This window comes from Hemiscyllium ocellatum, chromosome 31 (assembly GCF_020745735.1).
Source record: "Hemiscyllium ocellatum isolate sHemOce1 chromosome 31, sHemOce1.pat.X.cur, whole genome shotgun sequence".
NCBI classification, from domain to species: domain Eukaryota; kingdom Metazoa; phylum Chordata; class Chondrichthyes; order Orectolobiformes; family Hemiscylliidae; genus Hemiscyllium; species Hemiscyllium ocellatum.
This window is the reverse complement of record NC_083431.1, coordinates 54,407,757-54,430,433: the sequence shown is the minus strand read 5'-3', so window position 1 is coordinate 54,430,433 and position 22,677 is coordinate 54,407,757. Positions and strand designations below refer to the sequence as shown.

At 41.5% G+C, this 22,677-nt stretch overlaps 1 protein-coding gene across 6 annotated transcripts in view; it reads right to left on the bottom strand.

Moving 5' to 3' along the window:
- rcc1l (RCC1 like) overlaps positions 1 to 11,294 on the bottom strand; it is a 65,084-nt gene extending 53,790 nt beyond the window's left edge. For 4 of the 6 annotated variants that reach the window (XR_009646370.1, XR_009646369.1, XM_060848064.1 and 1 more), the window contains exons 1-4: positions 10,904 to 11,294; positions 8,074 to 8,203; positions 6,849 to 6,977; positions 170 to 236 (exon numbers count right to left, since the gene is read on the bottom strand). Coding sequence is in view for 4 of the 6 variants with exons in the window: in XM_060848064.1 (XP_060704047.1) it covers positions 170 to 236; positions 6,849 to 6,977; positions 8,074 to 8,203; positions 10,904 to 11,215 (638 nt within the window). In the remaining 2 variants the exon portion in view is untranslated. Of the gene's footprint in view, positions 1 to 169; positions 237 to 6,848; positions 6,978 to 8,073; positions 8,204 to 10,211; positions 10,427 to 10,903 lie in introns of those variants that run through there. The other 2 variants (XM_060848063.1, XM_060848065.1) reach the window with 2 other exon arrangements.
- Between the last annotated feature and the right edge of the window lie 11,383 nt (positions 11,295 to 22,677).

The window sequence follows — 22,677 nt, the reverse complement described above, 5'->3', positions numbered from 1 at the left end:
TATGATGGGCATTTATCATTCAAAGGGACCTCTTCCCTTATACTCTCCTCTGTGAAGTCTTCTGTTCTCCACCATTTGTTGCTAATTAATTTAGGTTCACTTGATTGCCTGCTTGCTTACCCAGTCAGGTTTTATTTTTGATTTGATTAAGGTCCAGAAGGCAGCTTACCTATAAGTCTCATTGTCCACGATGCTTCGTCCACACTGTCCATAGGCATTGTTTCCCATACTGAAAACTGAAAAAACACAAACCAAATCCAACAAAGCTCCCAAAATTTCATCAGAAAGCACTGATGTTTGACAGGGCTAACAAATGCAATTTCTAAAGAGGAGATTACAAGGAAAGAAGAGGGGTGCTGTGTTCTACCAGAGAAAAAAGCACGAATGCAACAAATGAGGCTAAAGGCTGATAAGTCCATGGATCTGATGGATAGCATCCTGGGATTTTAAAGAAAGTAACTACAGAGATAGCAATCTTCAGATTCAGGAGATATGCTGGAGGACTGGAGAACTCCCACAGTACCATATTTATTCAAAAAGAGAAGGGAATTTAAAAAAAATCTCGTTAGCTTAACATCAGTTATTGGCAAAGTGCCAGAGTCTATTGTAAAGGATACAATAGCAAAGCAATTAGAAATAAATATAAAATCTAATAAAACATAGGGTCTGCGTGGCCTCATGATGGGGAAATCATGCCTGACAAAATTAGGCTTCTTTGAGGAAGTGACACTCAGGATAGATAAAGACCACCAGTGGATTTCCAAATGGTTTTCGTAAGGTACCATATGTAAGGCTATTCACACTATACTAACCTGTGGTGTTCTGGTTGTGTATCAGCGTGGATAGAGGTTTGGCTAATTAATAGAAAACAGAGAGTTGGGATAAAGAGGGCATTTTCACAATGGCAACCTGGAGGGACTGCCCAATAAGGAGGGGCCGAGTAGGTCAGACTTGTATTCATTGAAGTTTAGGAGAATGAGAGGAAACCTTGTTGAAATATATAAAATTCATAGGGGCTTGACATGGTAGAGCCTAGAACCAGAGGATATAATCTCAGACCAATAGGTCATCCTTTTAAGACAGACAAGGATCATTTTTTTCTCTCAGAAGGTAGCCAATCTTTGGCATTTACTGCAGAGTGATGGGGGTGGGGGAGTGGGGGAGAGAATGCTGTTAAGTACGTTCAAGGCTGAGGCAAAAAGACTTTTAATCAATAAAAAAAGTCATAAACTAAAACAAATTGCAGGAGGAACTCAGCAAGTCTGCCAAAAGAAAGGCCACTGGTCTCAAAACATGAACTCTATTTCTCTATCCGCAGATGCTGTGACAGTTGTTGAGTTTCGACAGCAATTTATGTTTTGGTTTTAGATTTCCAGCATCTGCAGTTCTTTATTTCAGTTTAGGGAATCAAGGGGTATTTTGGGGAAAAAGCAGGAAAGTGGAATTGAGGATCATCAGAGCCTCACTGAATTGAGACAGCAGACTTGAAGGGCTGAAATGTTCACTTCTACTCCTACATCTATCATATTATTAAATAATACAACTTTTAAAATTTCTTACATTTGAATTCCTCATGACATCACATTTTGTTAGCTCTGTCATCATCTTGATTCCTACAACTTTCCTTCTCTCCACTACTTCCCCCCCCCCCCCACATCCCTGCTCCCCCCCCCCTTACCAAAGTGCTCTTCTCCTTCACCCCTAACCTTCGTGAATGACCAAACATTCAAAAGGCACCCAGACTGGTGCACACCTGGCTAGAAGAGTCGACTCAGTGTTGAACTATAAAATCCCATAACTGAGTCAGGGTCACTGTTATAATTTGAAATAAATAAATACATCCCTTACAGAGTTCGTGCTCTGAAACAATTTTGTCGCAAAACCACAAACACTGGGACTCAGCAAAAAAGTACATTCCACGAAGGAAGAAAAATTCTAAGAAAACAAACCAACCATTGGTAACCAAAAAAGTTAAGGAGAGTTTGGAGTTGAAAGAAAAATGATATAAAGAGGCAAAGGTCAGTGATAGCCATTAAGATTGGGATAAATTCAGAATCCAGTAAAGGAGGACTAAAAGATAATTAAGACAAAGAAAATAGATGAGGACAAATTAGCGAGGAAAATAAAAATTGACAATAAGAGCTTCTTTTAATATATAAAGAGCAAGAGAGAAGTCAAAGTAAATACAGGCCCCTTAGAAAATTAACGTGAGGAGATGGCTGTGGGGAACAACGAAATGGCAGAGGAGTTAAACAGATATTTTGCGTCAGCCTTTACAGTGGAAGATACTTCGAACATCCCATTAATATTAAAAGGTATGGGTGCTGAATTAAATACCATCACCATCATTTGGGAAGTAGTATTAGACAAACTAATGGGCTAAAGGCAGATAAGTCTCCTGGTCTTGATGGACTGCATCCTAGGATCTGAAGAGTGGTAGCTCCACAGATACTAAATGCATTGGCTGTAATTTTCTAAAAATCTTTGAATTCTGGTGGAGAACCAGAGGATTGGAAAACTGCCAATGTGAAACTCATTCAGAAAGGGCAAAAAACAGGTAACTGCAGGCAAATCAGCCTAACATCTATTGTTGGAAAAACATTGTGATCAATTCTTAGGGAGGTGATCGTAGCACATTTGGAAAACCACAATCTGCTCAAGCAGAGAATGGCTTCATGAAAGGGAAATTATATCAAATTTATTAGAGTTTCTTGAGCAAGTCTCAACCAAAGTGGATGTAGTAGAACCAATGGGTGTGTCATATTTGGACTTCCAAGAAAGCATTTGACAAGATATCTCACAAAATATTAAGACGAGAGCCCACAGTATTGGATGTAGCATATTGGCGTGGACAGAGATTTGGCTCATGGCAGTGAGTGGGGAGAAGGAACTCTTTTTCAGGTTGGCAACCTGTAACCAGTAGGGTTCCACAGTGATGACTGCTGGGACCACAACTGTTTATAATACATATTAATGACTTGCAGGAAGGAAGTGAACGTACATCAGCCAAATTTACAGACGACCCAAAAATGTATGGAAAGACAGATTGTGAGAGGCATACAAATAGCTTACGGAGAGACGTTGATTATCTAAATGGGCAAAATATTGGCAAATGGAAAATAATTTGCAAAGACATGAAATTGTTCATTTTGGAAGGGTGGATAAAAGAACAGAATGATTTAAATGGAGGCAAACTATAGAAAGCAGCAACACAAAAGGACTTGGGGTACTTGTTCATGAAACACAGAAACCTAGCACACAGGTACAGCAGGTAATCAGGAAGGCTAATGGAATGTTGGCCCTTATTTCAAGGGGGTTGGAGTACAAAAGGAGAGAGGTCTTACAGCAGTTGAACAAGATGCTGATGAGACTATATCTGCAGAACTGTGAGCAATGTTTGTTTCATTATTTATGAAAAGATTAATTCATTGGAGGCAGTTTAGAGAAGGGTCATTAGGATGATCTCTGGTTTGGATGGATTGGCTTACGAGCAAAGGCTTAACAGGTTGGGACTCTACTCAAAGATTTAAAAATAAGAGGTGATCTCATTGAAACGTAAGGATTCTTAAGGGACTTAAATTGCTAATGTTGTCCCCTTGTTTAAGAAGGGTAGTAAGGATAATCCAGGTAATTATAGACCAGTGAGCCTGACATCAGTGGTAGGGAAGCTGCTGGAAAAGATACTGAGGGATAGTATCTATTTGCATTTGAAAGAAAATGGCCTTATCAGTGATAGGGAGCATGGTTTTGTTCAGGGAAGGTCATGTCTTACCAACTTAATAGAATTCTTTGAGTATCAGAGTTGATTGATGAGGTGAGGGCTGGAGATATCATATACAAGGATTTCAGTAAGGCGTTTGATAAGGTTCCCCGTAGTAGGCTGATGGAGAAAGGGAAATCGCTTGGGGTCCAAGGTGTACTAGCTAGATGGATAGAAAACTAGCTGGGCAACGAGAGAGAGAGAGAGAGAGAGAGAGAGAGTAGTAGTAGTAGTAGTAGTAGAAGGGAGTATCTCAAAATGGAGATCTATGACCAGTGGTGCTCCATAGGGATCCGTGCTAGGACCACTGTTGTCTGTGATATACATAAATGATTTGGAGGAAGGTATAGGTGGTCTGATTAGCAAATTTGCAGATGACACTTAGATTGATGGAGTAGCAGACAGTGAAAGGATTGTCAGAGAATGCAGCAGAATATAGATAGATTGGAGAGTTGGCGGAGAAATGACAGATGGAGTTTAATCCAGGCAAATGTGAGGTGATGCATTTTGGAAGATCCAATTAAGAGCGAACTAAACGGTAAGTGGAAAAGCCCTAGGGAAAATTGATGTACAGAGAGATCTGGCAGTTCAGGTTGATTTTACCATGAAGGTGGCAACACAGGCCAATAGAGTGGTGAAGGTGGCATATGGCATGCTTTTCTTCATCAAACTGGGCACTGGGTACAAGATTTGGCAGGTCATGTTACAGTTGTATAGGACTTTGGTTCGGCCACATTTGGAATGCTGTATACAGTTCTGGTCACCACATTACCAGAAGGATATGGATTCTTTGGAAAGGGTGCAGAGGAGGTTCACCAAGATGTTGCCTAGTGTGGAGGGTGTAAGCTATGAAAAGAGGTTGAGTAGATTAGGATTATTTTCATTAGAAACATGGAGGTTGAGGGGGCACCTGATTGAGGTCTAGAAAATCATGAGAGGTATAGACAGGGTGGACAGCAAGAAGCTTTTTCCCCTGAGTGGGGGACTCAATTACTAGGGGTCGCAAGTTCAACATGAGAGGGGAAAAGTTTAAGGGAGATATGTGTAGAAAGTTCATTATGCAGAGGGATCTGGAACACGTTGCCAGCGGAGGTGGTAGAGGCAGACATGATAGCATCATTTAAGAAGTATCTAGACAGATACATGAATGGGCAGGGAATGATACAGATCCTTGGAAAATAGGTGACAGGTTTAGATAGAGGAACAGGATCAGCACAGGCTTGGAGGGCCGAAGGGCCTGTTCCTGTGCTGCAATTTTCTTTGTTCTTTGTTTGACTTGACCAGGTAAATACAGGAGCATCTAGGAGCAGAGTGCATAGTCTCAGAATTGAGGACTGCTAATTTAAGACTGAGATGAGGATGAATTTCTTTTCTCAGATGGTTGAGATTCTTTGGAACACCCTGCCACAGAAAGCTGTAGGAATGGAGTCCTTGTGTATATTTGAGGCTGCGATCAAAAGACCGATCAATACGGGAATCATGGGTTACGGAGAAAAGGCAGGAATGTGGACGTGAGGAATGTTGGGTCAGACAGGATCTGATTGGAATGGCACAGCAGGCTCAAAGATCTGAACAACATGCTCCTATTCCTATTTCCCATGGTCTTATAAGGAAGTGACTGACAAAATCTTTGTGAAACTTACAAAAGAGTAGCATGGATGGGAAACAGATAATGCAATACAAAAACTAATCATGGATTGGAACAAACAACAGGCTTGTGAGCCTCACTCCAATACTTGGAAACATAACAATAATGAGGATAGTAAGAGATTTCAGATGGATATGGACAGATTGGTGAAATACACAAATACACAGGAAATTAAATTTAATGTACAGAATGTAAAGTTGTGTATTTTGGTCAGAAAAACTATGAGAGACAATGTAAATGAATTTTAAAGGGAATGCTAGAACAGAGAAACATCCAACAATACATACACAATTTTTTGAAGGCAGCAGAATGAGTTGAGAAAGCTATGGTGGAATATATGGGAGATCTGGTTTTATAAATAGACTAATGGAACAAAAGCAAAGAAACAATGGTCATTGTTTTTAAATTAGAGGCTGGTGACACAATTCGGGGCACTGTAGGAAGAATGTCAAGACCGTTCACAAAACACACAAGAAAATTACTAATGTGGCACCAAGAGTGAAGGAGTTCAAGTGAAATGCAAACACCAAAAACCAAAAGTTTCTATCTTTGGAGCTGAGAAGGTTAAAGGGAGATTTGAAAGAGGCTTGCACATTCATCTGACAGAATAAGGAAGAACTATTTCCACTGGTGACAGATCCGTAGTCAGAGAACAGAGATTTATGATAACTGCCAAAAGAACTAGAGGTGACAGAAGTATTTATTTTATTGCAGCGTTGTTTAAATGTGATGTCTGACAGGGTAGTGGAAGCAAATTCATTTGGAATTTACACAGAGAACAGGAGAAAAATTACAAGGCTTTGGGAAAAAAAAGTAGAAAATGGGCCTAATTAGACAACTCTTTCAAAGAACTGTTACAGGCATAATAGACTGAATGGCCTCCTGCTGTGTGCAATTCCATAACTGGCCTGGATAAAGTGTTTGATGACTTCTTGAAAGGGTAAATGAGGATGGAGAGAAATTTAAATGTAATTGGTTGGTAGTACATAAAGTAAACAATCCAAACACAGACAAACAGTTGAAGCTTTTCATCTCACACTTTAGGACCAGGACTCGAATCTTAAAAAGAGACACCATTTTAATACAGCACGAAAAGCGGTTGCTGATTGGTTAGGTCATCACTGGAGTCACAATTTCGGACAAGCTTCACGGGCTGCAATCTTTCCCTGTGCTTCCTCTCCTGTTCACAGTGGCATTAAACAAAAACTAAACTGACCTCTACTGCCCCTTGAAAGCTATTTGAACAGGCTCAGGCTCAGGTTGTACCACCTTCAGATCATTTACACAAGGATTATTCCTCCACAGATTGGCAAAATTGCAACCTTTTAAATAAAAACAACTAGTCACAGGCTAGGGGTGAATGATGGAAAGCAGGAGGCCTGTTAAACAAAGAGAATACAGGTGAAATCAGTTGAAGAAGGAAAGAAAGAAGATACAGACCTCCCTCATTATCAGTCAGCAGTAGCGAATGTGCTCTCCCACATGACACCTGGATTACACGGGTTTCCTGAGGCCTCTCCAGAGGTAACGGCACTGGCGATGGTTCCAAGACAAATTCATAGCCCTTCGCTGAAACAGGATTCATAACAGCACAGGAACAATATGGGCTTATGGAGCATTCTTGCATTTGAAAGTCTTAGTTCCGATTTACTCAAAATACTTTTGCCACACAACATAGAGTCCATGGCTCAAACATTCACACAGACTGGTCTTACACACTGTCATAGAATTCCTGATAAGAACTTAGGCTCTAGGGTTTAAGGATTAATTCTCTCATTGGTTACTCTTTATAAAGGGAATTACTGGAAGTACTGTAGCAGGGATTGGTATTCTAATGACATGATCATCCATAATCTGGAACAATCGGTGAAATTATTGAACCATTATTCTCTGCCCAATATATTGGGATATGAGCAGGAACATGGTTAGTTGCCAAGGAGCTCACATTCACATTTCCATTAATAGTACATCTGTACAGACCAGTTACAGGTGTGCTCAGTCCTTGAGATCCCTTACTCAATGCACACATAAAGGAATAAAAAGGGACAAGAGTGAACCCACTATAGTCAGTTTGACTGAGATCGTGAACGAGTTAGACTTTGATGCACATGATGTAGCTAGTCAATATTGCATTAAGACTCTAATTAGACCACAAAGGAAAGGGTCATTTGCTCAGTCTGCTGTCTACATGAGTGCATTGTTCTTCATACATCATAGGGAATGTTCTAGAAGATTGATTGGACTGCTACTTTGCTCAGAGCTGGGTGTGTTGTTTTCTGAATTTTACAGTGACTATATCTTGCTGGGGAGTATTCATTAGCTCATAGGAAGGCAGCCACTTTTGATCCAGATCAGAAAAAGTGCCGGTAATATGGATTTCAGGGAAATCTTCTATCTCAAAGTGGTTAGAATGTAAAACTTATTCTGCTGAAACAAATAAGTATATTTAAGGGGAAACCTTAATAAACTCACAAGAGAAAGGAATTTAAGGATAAGCTGACAGGACATAAAGTCAGGCTGAGGAGGTTCACGTCAATCTGAATGTCCCGCTCTTGTGCTGCATGTTCGAGGTCATCAATACCCACACACAAACACAAATCTTCAATGGAATTAATGTAAATACTAAACATAGAACATTTGCCATTTCAAGGTCACTGCAACTCACTCCTGTCTGCCCGACTCCGGTGAAATCCAATCTGGGAATCTTTGTTCAAGCCCATTCCCCAGACCTTGGTAATGTCATGGGTTTGTGAAGCCAATAAAGTGAACCCATAGCCACAGGCTGCAGATGAGATCTGTTAAAACAACACATGAACATCATGAACATCTGTGTCTTGGAATGGTTTCAAAAACCTATTTTTCAATAACTAATGGCACATTATATTTAAAAACAATTTCCTGGCTCCATAGCCAGTCCAACGACAGACATCACTGACCAGTTATTTAGCAGCGTTGTTGGTTGAACAGGTATACTAACCTCTCCCACATGTTCCAGCCCTCTTCCCTAAACCTTCCCCACACTCCCACCTCATTCTCAACTTCTCCACTTGCCTGTCATTTCTCCTCTTCATCTTACCCCCACTTTCCCCATTCCCTCATGTGTTTAAGAGAAAAAGAGATTAAAATCAGTTCTCTCTTACCAATGCCATGTTTTTAACAAGTGAAGCTATCAGTTTGGAGATGAGGATGGGATGGCCAATTAATAATTTGAGGTTGGAGGAGTTTCCAATTGACCGAGAGTATGTTCTTTATTTGAGAAAAAGGTTTAAAATCAATCAGTCTGTAAAATGTGGATGGAGTGGCTTTGAAGATGTCCACACCTAGGGGAATTATCACGTGACACGGAGTATGGTCACGACCGACAGTCTTTCATACATGGAGCAACAAAATGTTTTTCAATCCAATAATCCAGCTGTGGATGCCCAGACAGGTGTGAGACACTAAAGAGTTTGCTTGCCTCACAAAGTCAAAGGACACACCGCTGAAGGTCATTTGATTCGGCTCGAGCAGCTCAACCATCCTTAGTTTTCAGAGATTACAGAATAATGTTTTGATATGAGGAATGAATTGCCCAATGTGGGGCATGGTGGCTCAGTGGTTAGCACTATAGCCTCACAGCACCAGGGACCTGGGTTCAATTCCAGCTGTGGGCAACTGTCTGTGTGGAGTTTGCACATTCTCCCCATGTGCACATTCTCCCCACATAGTCCAAAGGTGTGCAGATCAGGGCCATACTAAATTGCCCATAGAGTTACTCAGAGGGAAATGGGTCTGGGTGGGTTACTCTTCAGAGGATCGGTGTGGACTTGTTGGGCCGAAGGGCCTGTTTCCACACTGTAAGGAATCTAATCTAATAACTGAAGGGCTAATTGTGGTTGATTGAGGTTTACATGCCAAAAACATTTCTTGATCAAAGGAAGGCAAGGCCAGATCATTGCAAGCCATGTCCATTAACCTAGGCTCAAAAGAAAGAGCAAAAACTGAAAGGAAGTAGGCAGCTAGTATGCAGTCAGTGCTGCATATTTATTTTCTCAGAATTAAAAGCCAATCTTCATTGTGATAGAGAACCATTCAAAGCAAGATTCTGATTATTTGTACAACATATGTAGTTCGGTCGATGTTCATGGCTTGCTAGCAAAAGTAATGTTTGACAATAAACCTCAGTTTTGCTTGGAAGGATTTTCCCATTTCAGAAGTCCGAACAGGATAAAACATACCAAAGTACCACCATATCATCCTGCTTCCAAGGAAGCAGTAGACTGCACGGTGCAAGTTGTTAACAGCACTCCTTACATGTTCTTACCAAGCAAATGCTAGAAATAATCTGAAGTAATAGAGACAAAATGCTGGAGAAACTCAGCAGGTCTGGCATCATCTGTGAAGACAGAAACAGTACTCTGAACTCTTCAGCACTTTCTGCTTCTATTTCAGACCTCCTGTTTCCAAAATATTTTACTTTTATTTGAAGTGTTGTCTTTCATTACACAACAGACTGGTGAACGTGAACTTTTTCTTTAACTACCTAATCACATTTCACATCACAGCCTACAGAACACCAGCTAAATTACTTCTTAAAAGACTACAGAGAACCCAGTTTCCAGTACTCTTGTGCTAAGGTGTCCCTTCTTCTGTAACCAAAGGACCCATTTCAAGTCCCAACTGCTGAAGAATTGTAATAAATCTGGAAATAGACTGATCAGAAATAAATCTAGCATGATGTTTCCATTGCTGAAAATGCATTTAGTAGAATCACCATCTTCTAATAGCATACTCTACATCGCCCTCCTCCCACTAAAATCTTACCTCCCCATTCAGCATCTTCTCCACTTTCCATTCTCTCCAGTCTACTGCCTTGCCCTCATCCTCTCACATACCCAGAGTCCCTCATTTCCCACCTTTCCCCCATTCCACCTTCCTATCGTGTCCAACTTTCTTGCCACTGCCCCGATTTTGCCCTCCACCCCACCTGACCAATACTGTCCCCATACTCATCCCATTTATACATTCCCTTATCCATACCTCCAGTTCCCCAAACTTCTCTCACTCTCAGCATCGTTCCCCTCATCCCCATGCCATGCTCTCATCACCCCAACCTCCATTCCCCACCAGTAATCCTTACTCAGATTCCCACTCCCCCCACATCCTATCACCACCATCTGCACCCTCCAGATCCCATCCTCTCCCCAACCCACCATCATAACCCACCTGGTATCCTACCCCCACCCTCCTCCCTGATGTCCCACCCTTCCACTCCTAACCCCTGCCCCTTCCTATCCCATTCAGCTCCCACCCTGCAGCCCACATTCCCACCCCACCATGCTACCTCAATCACTCTCCCCCTCCATCCTACCTCCACACTGCTAAACCAACCCCAACTCCAATCCACCACCCCCATCCTATCCCCCACCTCACCCTCCTACCCCAGCCCCTCCCCTCACACTCCACCCCCACACCCTCCATCCCCTAACCCTCACCTCTTCCCCCCGGCCCCTCACCCCACTCTCAGTCACTCCTATCTGACAATGCCTCCTCCTGTCCATCCAGATTTCTTGCTGGCCCCCGGCCCGCACCCTCTGCTCCAGCTCCACTCCGCGCGGCCTCAGTTGGAACTGCCGGGGTTTCTGGCCTCCACCGCGGCCGAGCACCAAGTGCGGGAGGCCCAGGGCCCCGGTGTGGGCGAACCCCCAGACGAACACGCGGCTCTTCCTGCGCCCTTTGCCCATATAGCGGAAAATCGGGTCCGGGGCCTGTGCTCCCCGCAAGCCCCGGGCTTGGAGCCAGCGCCAAATGCAGTTGCTGACCGCCATGGGCGGCGCTGGGGCCGCAGGCAGCTCCTACACACGGTCAAAGGCAGCGGCTACTCCGGGCCGCCATCTTGGTAAAGGAGACTGCCACCTCCCTCCTTAAAGGGGCAATGTTCTGCTATACCTGGTGGGGTCCACACTGATTGACATCAGCATCCGACACTGGGGAGAGAGTGGCTCAGGTTCGGGGCAAACACACACGAATAGGTAAGATGTGTGTCGCAGCTTTACGAAAAGCTTGAATGCAACAATAGAGTTGTACATTTAAGTCTGCCAAATGTGTCGGGAGGAAGTGAAGACTGCAAATGCTGGAGATAAGAGCTGAAAATGTGTTGCTGGAAAAGCGCAGCAGGTCAGGCAGCATCCAAGGAGTAGGAGAGTCCCAGCTCCTTGGATGCTGCCTGACCTGCTGCGCTTTTTCAGCAACACATTTTCAGCTCAAATGTGTTGGGAGGTCATGTTGCAGCTTCACAGGACATTGGTTAGGCCACTTTTGGAATATTGTGTGCAATTCTGGTCTTCTTCGTATCAGAAAGGTGTTGTGAAACTTGAAAGGGTTCAGAAAAGATGTGCAGGGATGTTGCCAGGGTTGGAGGGTTTGAGCAACAGGGAGAGGCTGAATGGTCTGGGGCAGTTTTCTCTGGAGCGTCAGAGGCTGAGGGGTGACCTTATAGATATTTATAAAATCATGAGGGACATGAATAGGGTATATCGACAAAGTCTTTTCCTTGGGGTGGGAGAGTCCAGAACGAGAGGGCATAGTTTAGGATGAGAGGGGGAAAATTTAAAAGGGACCTAAGGGGCAACTTTTTCACACAGAGAATGGGGCGTGTCTGGAATGAGCTGCCAGAGGAAGTGGTGGAGGCTGGTACAATTGCAGCATTTAAAAGGCATCTGGATGGGGATATGAATAGGAAGAGTTTAGAGGGATATGGCGAAAGTGAGGACTGCAGATGCTGGAGATCAGAGTCAAGATTAGAGTGGTGCTGAAAAAGCACAGCAAGTCAGCAGCTTCTGAGGAGCAGGAATATCGATGTTTCGGGCAAAAGCCCTTCATCAGGAATGAGGGATATGGGTTAAGTACTGGCAAATGGCCAGATTAGGTTTTTGGCACGGATGAGTTGGACCGAGGGGTCTATTTCCGAGCTGTATTATCTCTATAACTCTAAATGACATGTGAAGTGACACGTGAAAGGCCGAAATTTGCAAATGGACATTGATAAAATTATTAAATTGGTAAAATTGTGGCGATGGAGTTGACTGTGACTAAAGAGCTTTAGTGGAAGCTGCTGGGCAGGGAGAGAAAATAATTTCGGTAAGGCAAGTAGAATATTGAAATTCATCTTACAGAGAACTGGAAGTGAGATTCCAGTTGTAGCTATGAGATCTGCTTTGATCTCAAGCCCATTGAGGTTTTATTGATGTGTTTAAATCGATGAAAAGCTTTGAAAGGATACATGGAGAGAAACTACTTCCTCTGGTGGAGAAGTTCAGAATAAGAAAATAGAGCCAGTTCATTCAGAGGTGATTTCAGAAAACACTGCACAGCTACTGTCCTCTGTGGGCAGCATGGTGGCTCAGTGGTTAGCACTGTTGCCTCACATCGCCAGGGACCCAGGTTCGATTCCAGCCTCTGGTGACTGTCTGTGTGGAGTTTGCACATTCTCCCATGTCTGCGTGGGTTTCCTGTGGGTTAGGTGAATTGGCAATCCTAAATTGTCCTTGGGGTTCAGGGATTTATAGACTGGGTGCATTAGTCAGGGGAAATGTAGAGCAATACTGTAGGGGAATGGGTTTGGGTGGGACCCTCTTCAGAGGGTTGGTGTGGACTTAGAGCAGTATAGGCCCTTCGGCCCTCGATGTTGCACAAACCTGTAAAACCAATCTGAAGCCCACCTAACCTACACTATTCCATTTTCATCCATATGTTTACCAATTGCCATTTAAATGCCCTTAAAGTTGACGAGTCTACGACTGTTGCAAGCACGGAGCTCCATGCCTTTAAAGCTCTCTGAGTAAAGAAACTACCTGTGATATCTATCCTATATCTATCATCCCTCAATTTAAAGCTATGTCCCCTCATGCTAGCCAACACAATCTGAGGAAAAAAGCTGTCACTGTCCACCCTCTCTAACCCTCTGATTATATTATACGTCTCTATTAAGTCACCTCTCAAACCTTCTTCTCTGTAACGAAAACAGCCTCAAGTCCCTCGGCCTTTCCTCATAAGACCTTCTCCCCATACCAGGCAAAATCCTGGTAAATCTCCTCTTCACCTTTTCCAATGCTTGCACATCCTTCCTATAATGCAGTGACCAGAACTGTACACAATACTCCAAGCGTGGCTGTACCAGAGTTTTGTACAGCTGCAATATGACCTCATGGCTCTAAAACTCAATCCCTTTCCCAATAAAAGCTAACACACCATATGCCTTCTTAACAGCCCTATCAATCTGGGTGGCAACTTTCAGGGATCTATGCACATGGATACCAAAATCTCTCTGCTCATTCACACTGCTTGGAATCATCATTTGTCCAGTACTTTGTATTCCTGTAACTCCTTCCAAAGTGAATCGCCTCACACTTTTCCGTATTAAACTCTATTTGCCATCTCTCAGCTCAGCTCTGCAGCTTATCTATGTCTCTGTAACTTGCGACATCCTTTGGCACTGTCCACAACTCTACCGACTTTAGTGTCATCCGCAAATTTACTAACCCGTCCCCCAATGTCCTCATCCAGGTCATTTATAAAATGACAAACAGCAGTGGCTCAAAAACAGATCTTTGTGGTACACTATTAGTAACTGAAGTCCAGAATGAACCTTTCCCATCAACCTCTGCCCTCTGTCTTCTTTCAGCTAGCCAATTTCTGATCCAAACCGCTAAATCACCCTTAATTCCATACCTTCATATTTTCTGCAATAGCCTACCGTTGGAAACCTCATCAAATGTTTTACTGAAATCCATATACACCATACTTTTTCCTCATCCACCTGTTTGGTTACCTTCTCAAAGAACTCAATAAGATTTGTGAGGCATGACCTACCCTTCACAAAACCAGCTGACTATCCCTATTCAAATTATTCTTTTCTAGATGATTATAAATGCTGTCACTTATAATCCAACACTTTACCCACAACTGAAGTAAGGCTCACTGGTTGATAATTACCAGGGTTGTCTGTACTTCCCTTTTTGAACAAGGGAACAACATTTGCTATCCTCCAGTCATCTGGCACTATTCTTATAGACAATGACACCATAAAGACCAAAGCCAAAGGTTCCATAATCTCCTCCCTGGCTTCCCAGGAAATCCTAGGTTAAATCCCATGCAGCCCAGGGGACTTATCTATTTTCAGACTCTCCAGAATTGCTAACACCTCCTCCTAATGAACCTCAATCCCATATAGTCTAATAGCCTGTATCTCAGTATTCTCCTCGACAACATTGGCTTTTTCAATTATGAATACTGATGAAAAATACTCACTTAGTGCCTCCTATCTCCTCAGACTCCACTCACAACTTCCACCTACTGTCCTTGACTGGCCTTAATCTTACTCTCGTCATTCTTTTATTCCTGACGTACCTCTGGAAAGCTTTAGGGTTTTTCTTGATCCTACCTGCTTTTTCATGTCTCCTCCTGGCTCTTCTCAACTCTCTCTTTCGGTCTTTCCCAGCTAACTTGTAACTCTCAAGTGCCCCAACTGATCCTTCTTGTCTCGTCCTCACATAAGCCTCCTTCTTTCTCTTAAGAAGAGATTCAGCTTCTTTCATAAACCACTGTTCCCTCGCTCAACCACTTCCTCCCAGTCTGATGGGTACATACTTATCAAGCTATTCCATCAATAAGCTCCACATTTCAATTGTGCCCATCCCATGCAGCTTCCCTCCCATCCTATGCATCTTAAATCTTGCCTAATTGCATCATTATTGCTTTCCCCCCAGCTATAAGTCTTGCCCTGCGGTGCATACCTATCCCTTTCCGTCGCTAAAGTAAACATAACTGAATGGTGATCACTATCACCAATGTGCTCACCTACCTCCAAATCTAATACCTGGCTTGGTTCATTACCCAGCACCAAATCCAATGTGGCCTTGCCACTTGTTGGCGTATCTACATATTGTGTCAGAAAACCCTCTTGCACACATTGGACACATCTAAAGTTCTTGAAACTACAATATTTCCAGTCAATATTTGGAAAGTTAAAGTTCCCCATAACAATTACTCTGTCACTCTTACTCCTATTCAGAATCATTTTTGCAATCCTTTCCTCTACATCTCTGGAACTTTTCAGAGACCTATAGTAAACTCCCAACAGAGTGACCTCTCCTTTCCCGTTTCTAACCTCAGCCCACATTACTTCAGTAGACAAGTCCTCATCCAATGTCCTTTCTGCTCTTTCTTGACTAACAATGCCACACCTCCCCCTCTTTTACCACCTTCTCTGTACTTACTGAAACTTCTAAATCTCAGAATATGCAACAACCATTCCTGTCCCTGCTCTATTCATGTCTCTGAAATGGCCACAACATCGAAGTCCCAGGGACCAACTCATGCTGCAAGTTCACCCACCTTATTCCAGATGCTCTTGGCATTGAAGTATACACACTTCAAACCAACTTCCTGCTTGCCGGTACATTCTTGCGACCTTGAAACCTGATTTATGACCTCACTACTCTCAACCTCCTGTACACTGGAGCTACAATTCAGGATCGCATCCCCTTGCTGAATTAGTTTAAACTTAAGATCATAAGACATAGGAGTGAAAGTAAGGCCATTCAGCCCATCGAATCCACTCTGCCGTTTAATCACGGCTGATGGGCATTTCACTTACCCAGACTCTCCCCCTAGCCCTTAATTCCTTGCGAGATCAAGAATTTATCCGTCTCTGCCTTGAAGACATTTATAGTCCTGGCCTCCACTGTGCTCCGAGGCAATGAATTCCACAGGCCACAACTCTCTGGCTGAAGACATGTCTCCTCATTTCCGTTCTAAATTGACCCCATCTAATTCTGAGGCTGTGCCCATGAGTCCGAGTCTCCCGCCTAAAGGAAACAACTTCCCAGTGTCCACCCTTACTAAGTCATGCATTATCTTGTAAGTTCCTATTAGATCTCCCCTCAACCTTCTAAACTGTAATGAATACAATCCCAGGATCCTCAGCCGTTCATTGTATGTTAGGCCTACCATTCCAGGGATCATTCCCTGGATATGCTCCAGTGCCAGTATGTCCTGAGGTGTGGTGCTCTAACTTGGACATAGTATTCTAAATGGGGCCTAACTAGAGCTTTATAAAGTCTCAGATGCACATCACTGCTTTTATATTCCAACCTCCTTGTGATAAATGACAATATTACATTTGCTTTCTTAATCACAGACTCAATCTGCAAGTTAACCTTTCGAGAATCTTGGATTAGCACTCCTAGATCCCTTTGTATTTCGGCTTTATGAATTTTCTCACCGTTTAGAAAATAGTCCATGCCTGTATTCTTCTTTCCAAAGTGCAAGACCTATCATTTGCTCATGTTGAATTTCATCAGCCATTTCCAGGACCACTCTCCTAAACTGTCTAAATTTTCCTGGGCTGTTCTCCTAAACTGGTCTATTTCCACACTAGGGATTCTATGAATAAGGTGTGGAGTTTAAAGGGTTAAATATATTGAGATTGAGAGTATCAAAGATTCTGTAATTAACATAGGTAAAAGTTTGGCTCTTGCTCGAGGGAGTGCAGGTTGATTCTGGAAATGGCGGGACTAATGTACGAGGAGAGATTAATGAGGTTAGGATTGTTTTTGCCAGAGTTCACATGAATGAGGGGGATCTCATAGAAACTTATAAAATTCTAACAGGACTAGACAGCATAGATTCAGGGAGGATGTTCCCGAAGGTATGTGTGTGCAGAACCAGGGGCCAAATGGCCTACTTCTGTTTCTAATTCAGCTTGGTTCAGATACCTAGAAAACTCATTAATGTCTGTGTCAGTATAAAACTTCAACAGGATTTGAGACCCCACTTCCACCACTGTTTCGTACTAAGATGGTCAGTAATTCAAGCAGCTTGTGTAATATATTTATCTATACAGGCCAGAGATACTTCCAGGAATCCATTTTCTCTGACAATTCATGCAATATAAAGTGATTCAAAACTCTCTCAAATAGTTTAAATAAATTAAGGCTTAACATTGAAAACAAAACTTGATGTATTTGTATACCTGAGAAAATATAACAATTTATAGTAAAAATCACCTAACCAATAATGTCTGGACAAAAATATTCTGCTTAGTTGAAGAGCAGCATTTCCAGACGAGGAAAGTGTGTATAATCCACAGTAGAACTCATCTCTCCAATCAGAGCAGCTGCAGCTTACTGTAACTAGTATTTGAATAACATCAGATTATTAACAATTGTATGTGCATTGTAAAGATGGTGGTCTCAGAAATGAATGAACATTTCTGCAGAACTCAATATTTAGAATATCTGAGAGTTACCAAGATTCCCACAATCTATGGGAATATCCTCTCTGCGGAATCTGAATTCCATTCCTCTGTCAGCCACAAAGTACAGCCAGAGCAGCTTTTAAAATATTTTTCCAATAGTAATGAAACACTGAAAGTTAGCTGGAAACATAAACATTGCCCAGTGCTGAACTAAAAGGAAGGACATTTAGACTCTTATATTATCTTATAGATAACAAAGAAAAGTTGTATTTGGTAGCATATTTTAAACTCTCAGGACACGCTATAGCATTTTAAAACCCATTTGATACCGAAAAGGAAACTAATATCGAATCAGCGGCAGAGATCTATCAAATTTAACATTCAGCAAAATAACAGGAATGTAGAGAACGGAGACAATTCTCCAGGAGAAGATGGTCGCCATTTCTGGTTTTGAAAGATTCTGAAGGCTTTTACAGATGCCCTAATGAAAATATTGCAAATTTCCATCAAGTTGGGATCTGTTCCTTTAAATTGGAAAATTACAGATGTAACTCCAACACTTAGGAAAGATGAGAAAGAAAAAATGGAAGACCAGATAGTCTAACATTTGCTATCTGGAAATTGCTAGAGTACAAAAATGAAGCCTAGAGTGACTAACCCTAGAGTTTCAGTTAGTCACAAAGGACTGTATTTATAAAGAGTAGATCACACCTGACTAACTTGATAACATGTTTTGAAGAGATGAATCAAATAATAAACAGGCACATTTCTTTGTTATTTCTGTAAATGTCAGGTAGTCATTCCCTCTTAAGAGACTGTTAGCCACAATTGAAGCTTGTGGAATCAAAGGAAAGTTATTAGTCCATTTTTAAAAATTACAGAGTGACGGGAGACAGAAAGTCCAAAGAGTGGATTATTTCTGATTGGCAGGATGTGATTAATGATGTCCTGCATCTGTTGGGATGTCAATTATCCCATTTTCAATAATGACTTTGCTGATGGGATTTGTTTTTTTCATTTATGGAGTGTGGCATCACTGATCAAACCAGCATTTATTGCCCATCTCTGATTTGTTCAGAGGGTACTTAAGAGTGGATCTGAAGTCATATGTAGGGCAGACCAGGTAAGGATACAAACATATGAATATGAAACAAGAGTATGCCATTTAGTCCCTCAAGCCTGCTTTGCTGTTCATTAAGATCCTGTTTGAATTGATCATAATCTTATGTCCACCCTCATACTCCTGATAACCTCTCACCCCCCCACTTCAGTCATACAGTTTTTACAGCACAGAGAAAGGCCCTTTGACTCATTGTGTTCATGCCTGTTATCTAGCATCTACTATTCAGCTTCCTCTGCTAAGGAAAACAACTCTAAGAAAATCTAATCCCATCATTGAAACTCTCTAACCCAGGCAACATCCTCTGCACCCTCTCTTATGCTTTTACTTCACTTCTTTAATGTTGCCTAAACAATATCTCATACAGTTATCATAACCTCCCTGCTCTTGTATTCAACTTCTTGACTAATAAAGGCAAGTATCCTAATACCTCATTAGCCACCTTACCTACCTTCAAGGGTATACTCCCTAGGGTCCTACCATTTAACATATGTTCCTTTGGTTTATTAACTATCTTCCAATTTAACGGAACAATCCCTGAACCAACAGAATCTTGGAAAATTAAAAGCAATGCATTGGTTTTAACTGATACTAGCTCATCAGGCACTTCTTTTAAAACTCTAGGATAAAGTCCAATAGGATCTGAGTTTTTGTCAGTTCCTACAATTTATGTAGTATTATTTCACTGGCAATTGTGATTTTCCATAGTTCCATTGCTGCTTCTGGAATGTTACTTGTATTCTCTCTAGTGATGAAAGGCTTATACCTGAAACATCGACTCTCCTGCTCCTTGGTTGTTGCCTGACATGCTGTGCTTTTCCAGTGCTGCACTTTTCAGCTCCTCGATAGTGAAGACTGATACAAAACACCTTATCAATTAATCTGCAATTAACTTTCCAATCTGACTTTGGCAATCACTCACCTTGTTAAATCTCTAAATATTTAGAGAAACACTTATTTGTTTTTATATTTCTGACTATCAATTTTTCCCTTCTTATTTATAGTTTGATTAGATTACTTACAGTGTGGAAACAGGCCCTTCAGCCCAACAAGTCCACACTGACCCGCCCCCACCCAGACCCATACCCCTGCATTTACCCTTGTGCCTAACATTACAGGCAATTTAGCATGGCCAATTCACCTAACCTGCACATTTTTGGACTGTAGGAGGAAACTGGAGCACCCGAGCAGACACGGGGAGAATGTGCAAATTCCACATAGTCAGTCACCTGAGGCGGGAATTGAACTGTGAGGCAGCAGTGCTAACCACTGTGCCACCGTGCCGCCCATGGTCATTCTTTGCTGTTTCTTTATTCTGTCCCATCTTCTGACCTGCCACTTGTCTTTGCACAAATATTCTTTTTTTCTTTTGATTTGAGGCCATCTTTAACATCTCAATTAACCACAGTTGGTGGATCTGTAGGAATTTTGCTTACTTGTTGGAATGTGTCTATTCTGAAATATCCCACTGTATACCTGCTGACCTATTTCATTTGCCAAATCACTTTAGCCATTTTTGCTTTCATACCTTCATAACTGCCCTTATTTGAATTCAGCCTTCCCTCTTCTCTCTCACACTGAATGTAAAATGTAATAATATTATGGTCGCTGACACCGCGGGAATGCCTTCGCAATGAGATTAATCCTACCTTGATACAATATGAGGATGATAGATTTCCTTCTCTAATGGATATTATTAATCCAGATGGGCTTTTACAATAATCAACAAAAGTTAAATGGTCACCACTAGACTAGCTTGTCTGAGGGGTGGCCTTATAGAAGTTTACAAAATTATGAGGGGCATGGATAGTGTAAATAGACAAAGTCTTTTCCCTGGGGTCAGGGAGTCCAGAATTGGAGGGCATAGGTTTAGGGTGAGAGGGGAAAGATGTAAAAGAGACCTAAGGGGCAACTTTTTCACAAAGAGGGTAGTACGTGTATGGAATGAGCTGCCAGAGGAAGTGGTAGAGGTTGGTACAATTGCAACATTTAAGAGGCATTTGGATGGGTACATGAATAGGAAGGGTTTGGAGGGATATTGGCCAGGTGCAGGCAGGTGGGACTAGATTGGGTTGGGATATCTGGTCGGCATGAATGGATTGGACCAAAGGGTCTGTTTCCATGCTGTACATCTCTATGACTCTAAATTTCATTACCTATCATGGTGGGATCCAAATTCATATTTTGCAATTGTTTAGTCTGGAGTGATTGATTACTAGTGACATTACCACTATGCAATCATCTTCTACTTGATAGATAACGACATATCCAAATTTCCTGATGGACAAAGATAAATGAAATTATAAACAAATTAAATGGAAGTGTAAAATTTACAATGATACTGATAGATTAATAGCCAAAATGGTGGTAAATGGTTTTCAGTGTAGGCACCTTTGCACCTAAAAAGGAGAGATTAAGAAGATTTGTAAATGGTGCAACACTTTGATGCAAATCCCAGAGTTATAAATGAAAATGAAGTTCAGAAAATAATCAACAGAGCTAATGAATACAGGTCTTTAACTGTAGAGGATTAGAAACAAAAAGGTGAAATCAGACTGAAGCAGCACAAAGCCCTGGTCAGACAGCACATAGAGGAATGACAGCAGATCTGTAAAAAGGATTAAAAAAAAGGCTTTGGTGAGAGAGCAGCATAAGTTTACCAAAATTATACCTGCATTTCAAAGGCTAAATTATAAGGACAGATTCCACAAACTAGGATTGCATTGCTTTTGGGCTTTAAGTGATTGCTGTATATGAATGAGTATAAATCAGGAAAATAAATGTACATTTAATACCATAATATTGTAATCATGGTATCATAATTCTTCTTAAAGACCAGCCAAATAAATTTGCAGTTATATTGTGGAAGATTAGTTCATGCAATAAATTCAAGTTAGTTTTCTAGAGCAGTACAATAAAGACCCAACTGGAAAATGAGCTAGTTGGTATTGATTATTGTGCAATGAGAAAAGCAGAATTCATAATCTATGGAAAGGGATGACCAGAACATGATGGAATTTCATGATGAGCTTAAAAGTGATTTAGCTAGGGTCTCAAATCTAAACAATACAATATATGAGGGGCAACTTGGTTAAGATAGATTTGGAAACTACATTAGAAGATATGATGGTGGATAACTACAGTTAATAACAGGAATTAAGGATGGTATCAGATCATAACAAAAACCTTATACTGCTGCCAAAAGATTTAGTAAGTCTGAAGATTGGGAGGATTTTAGAATTTGGCAAAGGACAACCACGAACCTGACAAGCACGAGAGTGTGAAAGTATACTCGAAAGAGATACAAAAGCAAATTGTGAACATGTTAATAGCTTTGTAAATAGGAATGCACTGGTGAAAGTAAATACGAATTTGTTAGAGGCTAAGACAGGTGGAATTAAATGGCAGAGACTTTAAACCATAGTAAATGGTTTTCAGTGTAGGCAACTTTGCACATAAGGAGGGAATAAGGAGATTTGTAACTAGTGCAAAACTTTGGTGCAAATCCCAAAGACATAAATGAAAACTTAGTTCAGAAAATGATCAATAGAGCTAATGGAATGTGGGCCTTGATATTTTGAGGACTAGAAACAAAGAGGTGAAATCAGATTGAAGCAACAAAAAGCCCTGGTCAGACAGCACATAGAGGAATGACAGCAGATATGAACTTTATCTGTTCTCACAAGACACAAAAATAATCCTGGAATCATGAGGAACCAAGGGTGTAGCAGGCATGAGGAACTTTAAAACCAGCATTAGTCGTAGTCCTGGTGAAATCAATGGAATTAAGTGGCAACAAATACATCATGATCTGCATCCTTATGTGAAAGAAGTAATTGCAGAGATTGTGATGAACTGGTTATAATCTTCCAGTATGCTGCAGTTTTTAAAAGAATTGTGGAATAGTTACA